We start from the raw sequence: 16,188 nt of genomic DNA, 5'->3' as shown, positions 1-16,188 counted from the left end.
CTTTGATTTCAATAAGGAATACTTTCATGATAATATTTCAGTGTTGTCTTCCACTAATAAATAATTCTGACTGCAAATTTCTGGTATTTCTTTATCTCAGTCATTCTGTTTATTGCATATATGTACTGTTATTAATTAAAAGCTTGAACAATACTAGCTCCAAATGATATAATTACTTTAATTTCTATAGTCTCTGTTGTCATGTTACTTGCAATAACTAAATCAATTGATTAAAGCCCATCAAAACTCAAACATTGTTTATTGACAATGATACATATTATAATTAAGCAAGCAAATTGCTTATTGAAGTGAGTTCTAATATTGATATAGTCTATAACTGACAATTTATTTCACCAATCAAGTCCGAAAATAGCCTGACTGAATTCAATAAGAAAATTTATATGCATTTTTAAGGTAAACAACAATCCTGTGTGCCTCAACAGAGTGCTTTGCATATCAAATCAATTTTCAATAAGGAAGGTTGAGATACATGTGAGTTAGACGTGAACCAAATTTTTATAATTTTTAACAGGTATTTTTATTGACAGGAAATATGACTTACTTCTGAAAATATATGTTTTGTAAATAAAGAAAAAATTGTCATGACGTTGACAAGGGGGGTAGGGGTGTGGTGGGCTGGTTTGCAGAACATCAAATAAATTAACCATGTATCAAGGCTTTGTAAGAACATTTGTATAACTGTCTTGTTACAGACCAATCAGTTTTACTGTGATTTGACATCAAGTTAGCTCTATACTATTAGCATTGTTGTGAAAGTCATGATATTGATAAGGAGGGTATTGGTGGATTGTGGTTTTAAGAACATTAAGTAAATTAAATGTGCATCAAGACATAATAAATCTCTGTACAAATGTCTTCTTACAGACCAATCAGTTTTACTGTGAAAGAAATACTACTGCGTGATTTGCTTTTGTGTCAAGCTACCTCCAGACCATTAGCTTTGTTACTATAATCTGCCATTAGGGCTAATTTAAGTCCTGCCATTAGGGCTAACTAAAGTCCTGCCATTAGGGCTAAATGAAGTCCTACCAGTAGGGTTAACTGCTGAACACTACATTTGTGATGTCATGCCTTTTTTCTTTAATTATCTAAATTTAAGTATTGATAGATTCTTTTACTTTTTTCAACTGTTAAAATTTTCACTGGTATGTAAATTATTTGACCGCAAGAAGATGCCTAATATACAGTATATAAAAAAACGTGTACCTGTTTTGTTTTCTTCTTTGATGATGAACTAGCACCCCTGTAAAACTCTGTAACTTTCAGCTCAAAGGTTCTGGTCTCCTCTTTTAGTTTTCTTATGTCAGGCAATGGCTTTGTTTCCTTATCATTCCTTTCCTCCATTGTTTCCTCTCCAAGAACATCCTCAAAGTCCCTCTCTTCTGCATCTAGTCTTTTTGCCAATGCAGCATACTGTTTATGGAATCCTTCAGGCAGTTTATTTTTTGAACTTTCTGCCATAAGTCCTAGATAATCTATGGACTCCTTTGTTAACCATTCAAACATATTTTGGCAAATCAGTGTTAAAGGCGAGGCCCTGATTGGATTTGCTGGGGTAGATTGTGGACTGTGTAATTGTGGAACTGGCTGTGTTTCAATAACTTTTGCTGAACCTCTGTCTGTTACAGCTTCCAAACTGTGTGGTGGTTTGGTTCCAGTATTTTTACAAATCAGTTCATCCACAGAAGGCTTTTCTTGGGAATCCTCTTCCTCAAACTTGTAATGGGGACCATCAGAATTTTGTTCATTTTTGTTTCCATAGCAATAATTAAGATCAAATTTACTTTTGTCTCCATGGTGAGCTTCAAAATAATTTTCAGATTTTTTATCATGGTGATCTGCCTGAGACAACTGTATACTTGTAGCTTTGTCACTATCTTTAAGCACCAAAATTCTGGTGTTCGAGTCTAATTCACCATCACCACTATCAGAACGATTAAGACTCGATTTCAGACATGTCTGATCAGGTTTTAAGAAAACTGTGGCCAGACTGTTTGTATTGTCAGTCTGAGCAGATTCAGACTTTGGTTTAACATCCAAAGACTTAAGCTGCACCATTTTACTCAATAAATGTTTCTTTTTGTCCAATAAAGTCATTAAATACTCAGTCTTGGACATGACACTTGGCTGTACACTGTCTGATAGCTTTGCCTTTGGTTTACACACCTTACTCTTTCTAGCTGATGAAGTCATACCCTTACTTTCTTGACTGGTATCTGCATTTCCAGTATATATTTCAGTCATCAGGTTTAATGAACTGCTACACAAACCAGTCAGACTTTTGATTTCTGACTCCTTTACAATTTCCCTCTCAGATTTGACTTCAACACAACTCTGAATCTTCTCCCGTGTTTCCACATTCAAATGCAGATTTTTAACACTTTCTGACAATTCTGATTCAACAATCAACTCTGCTTCATCAGCATGCTTAGTAAAAGCTTCTACATGACCTTGCTCCTTAGGTTTCTCTTCCTTATTCTGGGACTCAGCATTGTGTATAATGTGAGTCTCCTTTTCATCAGATCTCTGTATCTGCATGAACTGTTCTTTCTTACGAGACAAAACCTCTTCATACTTTTCTAATTTCTTAAGCTTCTCATATTCTGCTTTCACTTCTATGGCTGGGCAGATTATAACATCACCAACTAGGCCCCTATCAATTTAATGAAATATTTTTTAAGTTAGCCCTTCATAATGTATGCTGAAAATGATTTTAAATTCCCAGTGTAACATTATAATGTTTACCTCAATAAAACATTTTATGATGTCAAGTTCCATTTTAAATTACAGAACAATGAATTAACAGTTTCAATCTTCTTTCATTAAATAAAATTTGGAACACAACCATAACTGGGATATCAGAAAATTTGTGAAAATCACAGATATTAAGTTTTAAATATTGAAACTATTTCAAAATTATGAGAAAAAAACACAGCACCTAATAAAAAATGTTCAAAATTGCTGTATAGTTAGACTCAAAGCATAAAACCTGGTGGTCCTATTTGATGCTGGATCAGCATCATTTTCATTTAACTGGGTTCTGAATGATAAATTCAAAGACTTTTCCCAGACTTTCAGAAACCACAAACATAGATTTCCAAGGACTATTTTCGTTAACATTTTATATAAAAGTTATGTTAAATGAGAAAAAAATGAGTGCAAAATACTACAATATTGTTTAATGATGAAATGAAACTGAATGCGTCATCAAAAGAAAGAAACCAGGAAAACTCTACTACATCGGAATCTAACAAACTTGGACAATTTTTTGGTGATTATGGAAAGAAATTAAAATGTTTGGGTTTATTTCAATTTTCAAAGACTTTTAAAAACCTTAAGGAAATCTGCTAGATTTTCCCAAACTTTCGAGGAAATGACAATGCTACCTCATTTTTTCAAAACTGTCAAAGACCGTATGAACCCTGATTATGACCAACAATACTCAATGAGAAGTCTTTCTGGAAAAATTCCCATGTTGATATAACTTCTCTTTAGGAGGAGTAGCAAATAGTTTTTCTTGCTGGTTTCCATAGTGCCATATATAACCAACTAAATATTATAATTAATCTTCTTTTGAAAACTTCATATTGATACGACTTTCCTGTATTAGAAAGTATAGCAAATGGATGTCACACAAGCACTATTTTTATTTAGTACCAACTTAACACCGTAAGAAGCCTTCAGGTAAAAGTTGCTGACATAGTTGGATAGAAGGATGGATCGATTGTCAGGCAAGAAATCCTATTTTCAAGTGAGTTTCAGGTATAAAAGGAGTCTATGGTCAGGTATAGTAAAAATATGCCTTATGTGACCCAATTATTTGCCAATCGATGTAACTAAAAGACTGACCTTGACAGCATTATGAATTCCAGAAACAATAAGTCAAACAATTACATATCAAAACTGAAAATGATTTTTATATGATTCTACTGAAGGTCTTGTTTGTGAATCATCAAGGAATAACACAAACTAAAATAATGATCTGTTTGACTCTCTATCACAATTATTTTAGAGCAGTGGAATACTTCCCACATTAAAAAATAAACGTTTAATTATTTAAGTTTAATATTTATGATCTAATTCTCCTCCACCATAGGTGGCACATGTCAATTGTCCGTTATTAACAGATATTCCAACAGATGACCAACCATATCTATGTTTCACCAGACAAGAGTTTGCCCAGCTGCATTTGGGAGATTTATAGAATGTACAATACAACACAGGACAATTTTTGGGAGATGGACAGAATGTACAACATAATACAATTTCAGCTTCCTAGATATTTTTCACTGGGCATGTACACTATTTTTATAATGCAGCTACAAATCCTGTTTTGAATGCTGGGAAATTTTCTGAAAAAGAAAAACATATTTTAAAAATAAACATATGCCATGGTGAAGGTGAGAGGTCAAATGTAATGAAGTTTTAATGATATCATTATGCTTGAAGAGTTAGTAAAATGACATGGTGTAAGCAATGCAAGCGAAACCTTTCTTTTTGACATAAAAAGCAGTGTTATTGGATCGACAGAAAACTGTTTAATCAGACAACTGGTCAATCAATAGATTAATGGTCTTCATATGCAACAAACCCCCTCCCATCCAGGGGAAGTAACTTGAACTTGACTCTTGGCTCATCATCTCTTGACCAAACTGGAGAAGAGGAAATTTGTTTCTCAAAAATTATTGAGGCTTGGTAACACCTATTGCTGCAGAAATTCTGTAACAAAAAGAGAAAAGACATCATCTTAAAAATAACTGCTAAATATTTTTAAAAACTAGTTCAAAGAAACTGGCATATCAAGTTCCAGTGTTAAATACATGAAGGAATTTGGAAAATGGTATTGGTCCACTTTTGTGGGTTGTATAGTGTAAATTGAAACACCCATATTATATTACTATTAATAATAAGTTTTGATGATATATAACAGCAAAGTCATCAATTATGTGTATATGTTGTTCACTCCCAAATTTATGTTTCACACAAGATTACTGTATTCTGCTCACTTAATCCTAATAATGAAATCATTACAGACTTAAAATCTATAGAGATCTTTGTTTCTTCTTGCTTTAAAAAACAAAATTGGTGTAAGTCAATTGCCCAACTTGCCAAGATCAAAATACAGTTGGCTTATGTCAAAAAACTGAGATAAGTAGGAAATCAAAAGTCTCCACATAAGGATATGCTTTGTGACCCATGAACTGAAACTTCACCCGACTTCACAAACAAATCTTGAATACCGAATGACCCCTGATCCTAAAGAAAAGCAATGTAACTCAAATCTCTCCTCAAAGATAAACTTTTTCTTCAGAGATAGCTTTAATTCACAGGCAAATACATAGCTGCCAACCTTCCAGGCTAGCAATAAGTGAAAATAGGGATGAAAATTAGTGAATTTGGACATGAATTAGTGAAAAATACCATGACAATAACTCCATCCACCCTGACCGTCAATACTACACTTTATCAAGATCGCAATATAAAACTAAAACACTACATATATGCAGAAATATATCGGTATTTTTATTTATTATGGTATTCATAAACTTCACTTGTTCTTGTGGTTATTTATCAAGACATGATACTGTGGCAGACTGGAACTTCATCAAGTGCTTGATCATAGATTTGTTTTCTAAACAATTCAGACTTCTTGCCTGCTGGTTGATCTTTGTGATTAAAATTGCTGACAAATTTCTGCAGCTAAGGAGGCCCTAAAGTCTCTCTTATTTTTCCCCACTAAAGAAAATACTCATTCACTGTCAATGCTGCTGAGAGGAATGCACAGGAGCTGCAGCACTTTTAGTTCTTATAAAAGACATTTTGGAAGCGATCTTCCAGTCTGGGAACATTTGTTGGAACAAATGTTTAGCATGGTCTCCAGCTGATAAAGGTAGCTCGTGTTCAACAAGAAAAGTCACAAATAATGCTTCTGCGTTGATAGCTTGCAGCTCTTCCGCTGATGGCTTAAAATATTCCAGAGCTGAAATCTGTGAATTCTTAATTTTCCCAACTTCTACATGATTTTTGCAACCCTAGTGCTTCATCACATTGTCTCTGCCACCATGCCCAATACTACAATTTGTGGCACAGTGTGCAAAAAGCATGATGTATATCAATGTTTAATGGCAGAATGTACGGCCAATTTTTTATATATTCCAAATTAAACTTCACTTTTTGAGCAATACATTTCTTTTTCCTTGGTGGTGAAGCCATTTTCAAGATCTTACATGTGATGTCAAACGGTAACTCAAATAAGTGTGGTGATGCATGCGCGGAGCAAAATTCCGGTTAGGCCCCTGTTTCTCTCAAAAGCATTTGTAAAACTACTCTAACACATATAGATTAAGACAGGCTAAAATGCTTGCTACTGGACCAACTGTACCAATCGGCTGTAGTTCTACTAATATTAAGACCAGCAGTACCGGACCGTGTTGGCAACTGCCAATATCACGACTAGTGCTTAATGGGAAATTGGTTAATTTATTAAAGCTTTAAAATAATTGAGAATTGGAGAATTCATGAATTTTTGGCTTGCAGCATGAATCCGTGAATCGCTGAAAAAGTTGTGACATTCAAGCCAAAATTGTGAGGGTTGGTAGCTATGCAAATAGATGCAGATATCTAACTATAACTCTGACACTGGCACAAAAGGTGACTTCCAGTTCTGCTGTGATAACACAATTACTTTTCCAACCAAATTGCTTTGACCTTCTACCGTAATGATAAAACTGCCTCTTTTGAATTTCACACAGTGACATCCGAGTTTTATTATTAGCATGACAGGGGTACAGTGAGTAAAGCGAGATAAATGTCTGCACATCAATTCATATGATATTCATTTATCTAAACAATACCTTCCTTGTCAAAGACTGAGCTGTCGCTGCTGTTGTGCAGGAAGAAACCACTGCTTTGTTAGAAAACACCTGGCCACTGACATAAGGCAGGTGACAATTACATACAGGACATTTATATAGGAAATTTTCTGTGGGGGAAATTAGAATGGCTGGTGTGAACAGGTGGATGATGAGTAAAGATGATTGTTAGGACTAGTCTGACTGTATTTTGAATTTATAGCTGAAAACATTATGTATGAGACCTTCAATGCTAATTCTTTATTATAACTCTGGGTTGTTCAGAAAATGGCATCAATGCAATAATATACCTTTCTCTGACTGATGTCATAGACCTTGTTGGTTTTTGTTGATATATGGAATTTCTTTTTTGGCACCTAAAAATGTAACAAAAAAACATTTTCAAATCTCCGTCAATACTTTAAAGAAAAGGTAATTAAACTTTCACATCACATACAGGAGAATAATCCAGAGAATAATTTTAGCAATGAAGAACTGATTTTCAAAGAGATGGTGTACTTGAATCAATAAATTGCAAACTTTATAAAATCCCATGTGTATAAGTAATTTCACTTCTGTATAAGGAGGTTTAAAACTGAAAATGATATTACTCCAAGTGAATTACTAATGTTCATGTATACTGATGATAAAATCATTACTTCATCTTCTCAGAATACCAACTAAGGCATGAGATGTAACATAACAAACTACTTTATCATATAACTTGTGTCATTTATGTTAACAACTACAATCACATTTCTGTCACATAAACATTTAATGATATACAAAAACAGCCATTAGATCATGTATGGCAACAGCAAAATGTCTGAGGCCTCAAAATTTAGTTTTATGCAAGTTCACTACACTTATATGCAGCTTAATGAGCTCACTACACTGCGGTTTGAACAACTAGATTATTTATTTTCATTATGTTACAAACATGATCATGTATTATTTCTACTTGTGAAGGTTATAAAACCTGTCAGTGAATAATTTCATCATTTGTGATTGCCAATTATGATAAAAGATAGAAATTATTTAACTTATTTCATATTGTATACATGAAAAGGACTCATGTAAGATCCTTTATTGAGTAAATGAAAAATTTTTATTACAAATGAAAGGTTTTAAGTAGAAGATAAACAAAAATACAAACACTTCCTAGCTGGTTGGGACACACAGGATATCCACACTGATTGGCAATGCCTCTCTCCTCAATAACATCGGCAAAGTGAGAAGGCGTGATATAATGAGCCTGAAATATACAATAAGAGCAAACTACTGGGAGAGGGAAACCATTTCTTTGTTAGGGGTAACGTAAAGAGAAATTAAATAAAACTATACAAACCTCCCACCCCCAGGGAGAATATAGATGAAAAAGGACATCATCACACCCCATGAATACATGCAACTTCACTTCCAAATAAGCAGACTTGAATCTTTTATGTTAAAATGTCAGCAAAACAAAAAACTATCTTATATATAACATTTTTACTATATATTCTCATTTATAACTTAAGTCCAACTGCAAAATGCACAGACCTAGATATGCCATCATTTAATGCACCTGCAGATCTGATTTATGCAGTTTGTTAGAAGCAATCAGTAGAACAACACAGATCCTAATCTGCTGACACTGTATGTGACAGCAGATCATTTTCTACGTTGTCTGCAGTTGGATTCAACTTATCAGTGAGAACATATGATACATGTTATTACCAATCTTCATGTCTGATGGTTGTGTACTTTGCTTAGGATAATAATTAAATGGTTAAAACTGACATTTTAACAGCCATGTCAGTTTTGTTAACTTCAATAATATGAAATGATGCACAAGTTGCTGCTGCGTAAGAAAACCTTAATTACAATACAAGATCATTTAAAACATTTATTTTTGGAATTCCTAATGACCTCAGTTAGACTCATATTTTATGAGCTGGAACTCCAACTTTTACCAAACATAGAGATTAGAACTTGGAAATTCACAAGCTTAGTGTGAAAACTGCAAGAGACCCAAGTGGACCTGAGACTCCTCAAATGGCTGACATCTACCTTACAGCTGAAGTTGGCTAAAGAACCTGGGTTCGAAAATGCTTTTTGTCAATTTCTTCCAATTCTGCTAATTATAAAACTTATTATTTTTAAAATTGTCACTATTTCTGGGTTTTTTTAATTGTCTTTATCTGATGGGAGATAAGCATCATTTGTGTAATAGTGAAATGACTTCATGCCTCCTTTCAAATTTTTATTCAGAACATTTTGAAATAATGCCAATGAAAGGTTTTTCCATTTTTAATAAGGACAACTATATCTGATTGCAGATAAACAAAATAAATGTGAAAAGTCTTGATGTCAAACTGCTTCCTCTCAAATTTGATCAAATTTGGCTAAGCATGTTTTGAGAAGTCATTAAAAGGTTTATCTATTTTTAGCAATGGTGGCCATATTTAACAGTGATCAGCGCATCTGTAAAAAGTTGAAAGGTCTTCATGTATGGATGCTTTCCCCCAAATTTAATCAAATTTTGTAACAAGGTATTTGAGAATAAAATTCTTTTATCTTTTGTCATGGCAGTCATATCTGATGGTGGATTGGCATTATTTGACGAAAGTTAAAAGCCTTTCATGCCAGGATAATTTCTGTCAGATTCGGTAAAATTTTATTCAGCAATTTTTGAAAAGTCATTTCAAGTCTTGTTTTCTTTTGTGAAACTATGCTTATGCTTGTGTTGTTGTTGTTGTTATTGTTGTAGGGTTTAATGCCATTTTTCAGCACACGATAGGCTAAACATGGCGGCCAGTATTAATGGTGGAGGAAGAACCCAGGAAATCCCCGGAAAGAACCACCGACCCTCGAGAAGCTACTGGCAAGCTTTCTCATATACCCACTTTGGCCGAATCCGAGACTCGATTCCACGCATACAGAGGTGAGATGGCAGTGATCCGTAACGGAGAGCACTTAGACCACTTGGCCACTCGGGGCCCCTTATGTTTGTGTAACTATGCATATATTTGATGACAGATAAGTATCTATATACCTGGGTTATTTCTGTCACACTTCATCAAATTGTTCAGAGTGGGTTTTAACTTAAAAATTGCAATTTGTAACCAATGCCAGACAATGCATGTTGGATGTAGGACCATACTGTAAGGTCACATGACCTTATGACCAGATTGGCTAAAAGCAACTGACACATACATTATTTAATTCTGTTCTTTTTTTAATTATAATTTTTTGCATTGTCAGTTCTATAAATGTAATTTCGTATTACATGGAGATTTAGTTTAAAGCCTTTCTGAATAAAACTGTTTTAAGGTCATAATGTTTTAGCAATCTCAATTCTTGTATATCCTTTATTACAACTGCAAAGTTGTATCAGAAACTCAATTTTTTATTTTTCTTCTTTAATTTCATCTCATTAATTTTAGTTTTGTAGATTCTTTGATATAATTTTTTCTTGTAAATATTTTTAAAAAATTGAAAATGACTACTGAAGACCATTTAGTTCACATAACACTAAATAATTCTTTGTAGAAACATCTCCTCTGTGACAAAAATAAAATTGGATAAACAGGAATTTGGATGACAGCTTCTGGAATAAACTAGAATCTGCATTCTGGGGAACATTCAGCATAATGCATACATTGCACTTATACATATAAATTTGGTAATCTTTTAATAAGGTTAGAATTCAACATAATAAGAACATAAAAATACTTATGCACATAGGACATATTTTATTCCTTTCATTTAAAGCTTCTGTAACAGCAGGATTGTAACCTGAAGTAAAACACTGGGAGGGGAGATGCTACCATCCATGTGGAACAAATAAGTGAACTTTCTAAACATAGGAAGGGGTTTAATGAAGATATAATGGTAGAACTTGAAAATGTAACAAACAATTTTTGGATGTTGATTTCTCTGCATGACTTGTTTTTAAAAATTAGTATTAATCTAGTAATTACATGTTATAAAATTATAACTACACATACTGGAATTACAATTACATGTCCCAGAATTACAATTAGAAAAAAATCTTAACAGTGAAATCTAAATTATTAAGACCCACTGTTAGAAAATCACTTTGTTCCCTGTTCATGGAAGATATAAAAGTGATCCACCTTATAAATTTACACACAGGAAGTTTCAATGAGATTATGTCTGGACAATCAATATTTGATAGTGTTTCATTTTACCACATCTGTTAAAAATTCCTCTGTGACAGGGTTGTCTAAAAGTCTCTCCACAATTCTGAATGCCTTTTCCTCGCACAAAACTTGTTTCCTGGCACGCCTTTCTATCTCTGCTTTATCCATAGCTTATATACTCTGCAAAAGAAGTCTTATCCTTGAATCAGTGTAAGGATATCTTGATGACAAAAAATCCAAATTCCACAGACCGAAAGATACCAGCAGTGTGAGCTGCAGCAGGCTTTTTTAGGCTCTATGTCAGCTGTACAGTTATGTGGAAGTCTAACAAGTGCAGGTTGTGAAAAACAGGAATGCACTGTCAAAATACAACTGATTTTGGCAATTGTTCTTTATATAGGTTACTGCTCCAAATTAAAGCTGAAAACAAAGAGAAGAAATTAGCAGTAATGCCCTATTTGCAAAATGACAAAATCCAAAATGTGAATGATTGATTATGGCAGTCTTTTTAAAAAAATATATGAACTAGTAAATACAAATATGGCCTTTAATAAATTAAATCAAATCTTATCAGGATGCAAAAAAAAAGAAGAAAAGAAATACAACTTAGGTGTATAAAAGTAGGAAATTTCTTATGTGTCAACAATAATTAAAGTGACTAATTATTATACTTTTTTAAAAGATTTTTATATTGTGCATGTAACTCATTAGACAGCCAAATTCCTTATAAATCATTATGATACCTGTCAACTTTTCAAAAGCCAAGTAGGGAGATTGGATTAAAAGAAGTAGGGAGGTTGGGACATACAATCAGGAGGTTTTTTGCTGCATTTTTAAATGTTGTTTTCACTAAATATTGACAGAGTCCAGTATGCATGAAATTTTCAAAGGATACATAGTTTCTACCAGTGAAGTTCCTTATTTTCCCCCCACTACATTACCCATTCTTATTCTGGTCAGCTGTGATCAAATAGCACAATAGCTGAAGGTTAGACTTAAGCAAACAAGCTAGAAAACTGGTGAGACTAAGTAGGATTACTACAGTTATATGTATATTGTGGAAAGGACTGCCCCTCTGGCATCCTTCAAAGAAAACATCTTGTACAGTGTGTGTATGTAAGTGCCAGTAATTGACTGACAAATAGTTGATGCCCCATTTTGTTGAAACTAACGTACACACGTGTGTGTGAATTCAACTTAGATCAAATCTGCAGTCCCAAGCTTCTGTACATGTGACAACTATTTTTTCCCACATTTTATATCCCACCTTATTTTCTTATTGTCAACTTGCAAGGCATTTAACACTTGTTACTAAATAACACATTATTCTGAATCAATTTTTTGAGGGCACATAGGCTTCAAAATTTATTTCATTATTTCTTTAAATTTAATGATAGTAATTAATGTTTCTATATATGGTAATGCCAGGTATTTACCTATGTAAGTTTCTTTGGTAGGAATGGGAGATGCTATTTTGCTCATAGATAAAATTACACAGCATTTAAGGTGGTCATTCTTAGGATTGAAACTAATTTGTTGACAATTTTATTCTGGTGGTTTATTTTTTTTATTTTAGTATTACTGAACAGGTAAAAAAATTCACTAACTTATGCGAACAATATTTAAACTTAACATTCTATTTTCTAAGAAAAAATTCTTTCTTGAGTGATAATAATTATATTGTAGCGAAAATATCACTGGTGATAAAATAGAAGATGGCCTTTGCATTGCATAAGATATATCTATTTATGTAGGAGTCTTTTCTTTTTTAGGAGAAATAAAAATTAACAGGCATAACATAACAACTTGGGAGTTCTCTGCAAAAATTGGAAGATTAATGAGATCGGGTGATAGGCATGGAATGACCCCCATTTCTGGGAGTTTTTCTCTCCTGGCATGAGAGTTGACATGTATTCATTATCAACACCATATCAATGTCAATTCTCACACCAGGAGAAAAAACTCCCGATTTTTTGGGTTATTCCATGCCTGCCTTAGATTCATAATATATCTGGAACAATTCTACACAAGTAGATATATCTTATGCAATCCACAGAATCCATGTTCTCTTTTACTGACTGCCCATGAATAGTGTTGTAACAAAATAATTATCACCTTACAAAGAATATTTGACTTCTGTAAAGAGAATGTTATGGTTAAACATTATTAACATCAATTGATTATTTTTTATAATCATACAACAATACTACAATTAGAAAATAAAGCACAACAAAAAATCAAAAACCATAAAATTCTCAGCAATTAGTTTCAACCCCAAGAATAATCAAAATGATCACTGTGAATGCTGTATCATCTCCATTCCAACCAAAGAAACTTACAGGAGTGAACACCTGGCATTACTGTACTGTATATACAAGCACTAATTATCATCATTAAATAAATGGAATGAAGGAACATACCCTGCAGCTTATGTGTCCTCAAAAAATTAATTCAGAATACGTAAGTTATCTAACAAACAATGTTAAACCCCTTTTGAGTTCAAAATAAGAAAATAGGGTGGGATATAAAATTTGCAAAAATAGTTGCAGTTCTGAAAGAAAAATATTTTTAGACAAGAGGCAATGGGCTGGTGACTTAAATAAACTCACAAACCTTGAATGAAATTCCACAAGCCCGGACTCCAAGTTCCATATGCCCAAAATTTCCCCTTTTTCGATACTGTCATACAATGTTGCAATAGCTATAATTCAAATATAACTTCAACAGAGTTCAAACGGGTTTGAAGGTGATGCAAATGTCATTAATGTTTATCACTATACTCAGTTGGGACTGGATGGTCCTGGTGTTCAAACTGCTCTATTAGATTCTCAGAGTGAATCCTGGTCAGAACTATGTTGACACATGTCAGTGTGTTATTTGCAGTATGTGCAAAGAATTAATAGCCCCCCCCACCACCCTTATCTATTTTTGTTTCTTTTTTTCACTGGCATTCTTCACACAGTAAAATACAACTTCAAAGAAATGTTGCTGCTGTTCATAAACTTGTCAAAAATATAATGCATATGGCTTAGACATCCTAATTCAAGGCAATAATATGTAATAACTTTTGTATTTGTACAAGACTGTAGCATCTCTTCATGGGTTGCACCCTATCTTGATCCTACCTATGCAAATTAGCACAATGGGCTCACCCACTGCAGCCTTCAAACACATCTCACTAGCTATTGTCAGACCATTAAGGGGGTGCTCACCAATTAATATGTACTTTAGAGAGTTGTTGTTGTTGTTGTTGTGGGGTTTAACGCCATTTTTCAGCACACGATAGGCTATGTATGGCGGCCAGTATTAATGGTGGAGGAAGAACCCGGGAAAACCCTGGAAAGAACCACCGACCCATGAGAAGCTACTAGCAAGCTTTCTCACATACCCACATTGGCCGAATCCCAGACTCAAACCCACGCAGACAAGAGGTGAGATAGCAGTGATCCGTAATGGAGAGCGCTTTAGACCACTCGGGGCACTGTACTTTAGAGAGAGTGACGTATGTAAGGTGAAGTAGTTTGCATTTAAAACATGCACAGTGGAGAGAATGTTGGCATACCTATATGCTACAGTAATGTAATGTGGATGATATTTCTTTGGATATTGTACTTTTGGAAATTTTACATGATTTAAGCACACTGCTAACTAAAATGACTGCTGCCTTGTGTTAAAAAATCAGCCTGAATTAGTCTAAAGTACACTATACATAGCAGCTATTAAAATAGGGAAAACGAATTTTGCCAGACTAGACAATACCAGCTTCTGAAAGTGCAATGAATGAATTACCAAATATGTAAAATGTAAAAAAAGTTATCAGCTCTTTTTTATACAATTTACCTCTGAAGTTCAGGAAGTGAAAATGACCAAGTAGAGCTAGCACTTTTTTGAAAGGTTCACATTTGAAGTAAGGCCAAGCTGTATACTCTATAACCCATAGTACACCCATCAATCATACATCAAAATAAAGGGAATTAAAGGTTCTTTTAATTATACCTAAGATATATAAGGTCTTTTTTAAATAGCCAGTATAACCAGTGAGGAAAGCCGGGGAAATTCTTTTTCTTTAAAATCTTAACCCTATGGAAAATGCGAAACTGTATAGCGCCACCTAAGTAATATGTGAAATGGTGGTTTACAAGACCTCTTTGTCTTTAACTGCTGCTATTTAAACTGCTCAAGGTTAGTTTTACATCAGTTCTAATCATGACAGTTTACCATTTATACAGGCTACATGTAACAGGCATATGCTGACAGTGGTGTTGTTTGTTTTGCTTTTTTTTCCTCATAGATTACTGAAAATTGTGTTTTCTTGAGTCAAGAGGTATTGGAGTAGAAAACTGTATTTTCAGCATAACATGCCATGCTTCAATTTGATTAAAATTGGATCTCAATTTCATGTAGTCACAGTAGTATCTGGTTTATATGACAGGGATTCGTTGCTTACAAGTTAACTGTCAGTCATACATAGAGTATAAAATAACATACCAAATATATGACTGACAGTTAAATTGTAAGCAATGATATGAGCCCCTGTGATTTAGATTGCAGTATGTCAGGAATGTCAATATCATGAAAATATATTTACACATTACATCAGCGTGATCAAAGTTTCCTCAAGCAAATTAATATTTTTTCGACAAGCCTGATGGGCATCTCACTTAAGGATGGGCCCCAACCTAAAATTAGATGGGCCCTGGATGTTCGGCTTGAATTGTCACATGTATGGTGGCTTTGAACCATGTATGTAGAAATTGCTAGTTACAACAAAATAGGGCATCGTTTATTTGCCAGTCAATTGCTGGTGCTTACATAACACACACTGAAGAACATGGTTTCTCTGAATTATGTCAGAGGGCCAGTCCTTTTCAAAAAGATAATTAAAATTAACAGTTAATTAGTCATACTGGCTTTATCGCTTGTTTACTTAAGACCAACATTTATCTATTGTGCAGTCTGGCCACAGATGAACAGAATATGAAAAAAGGGTACATCCTGCTGAAAATGATGTGCATCACAAGGAAAAATGGCATGTCCTTTGAGAATTTCATGTGTATTAGACATGGACGATTGGTCAATATTTAGTGAAAATGGGGGTTTAAACTTGACATGAAAAACTTCCTGATGTTATGTCCCAATCTCCCTGTTTTATTAGTCTCCCTACTTTG

The 16,188-nt window shown here is 33.8% G+C and overlaps 1 protein-coding gene across 6 annotated transcripts in view; it reads right to left on the bottom strand.

Annotated features, from left to right (window-relative positions):
- LOC149769616 (putative RNA polymerase II subunit B1 CTD phosphatase RPAP2) overlaps window positions 1-16,188 on the bottom strand; it is a 47,280-nt gene that overhangs the window by 26,984 nt on the left and 4,108 nt on the right. For all 6 annotated transcript variants that reach the window (XM_089949810.1, XM_089949806.1, XM_089949808.1 and 3 more), the window contains 5 exons: window positions 11,069-11,440; window positions 8,029-8,127; window positions 7,184-7,249; window positions 4,613-4,740; window positions 1,228-2,674 (listed from right to left, as the gene is read on the bottom strand). In XM_089949810.1, the coding sequence (XP_089805936.1) occupies window positions 1,228-2,674; window positions 4,613-4,740; window positions 7,184-7,249; window positions 8,029-8,127; window positions 11,069-11,188 (1,860 nt within the window). In that variant the 5' untranslated portion in view covers window positions 11,189-11,440. The remainder of the gene's footprint in view (window positions 1-1,227; window positions 2,675-4,612; window positions 4,741-7,183; window positions 7,250-8,028; window positions 8,128-11,068; window positions 11,441-16,188) is intronic.

This window comes from Sinohyriopsis cumingii, unplaced genomic scaffold (assembly GCF_028554795.1).
Source record: "Sinohyriopsis cumingii isolate HCF-2022 unplaced genomic scaffold, ASM2855479v2 utg003461l, whole genome shotgun sequence".
Classification (NCBI taxonomy): domain Eukaryota; kingdom Metazoa; phylum Mollusca; class Bivalvia; order Unionida; family Unionidae; genus Sinohyriopsis; species Sinohyriopsis cumingii.
The sequence above is the reverse complement of the archived record's forward strand: the minus strand, read 5'-3'. Positions and strand labels throughout refer to the sequence as shown.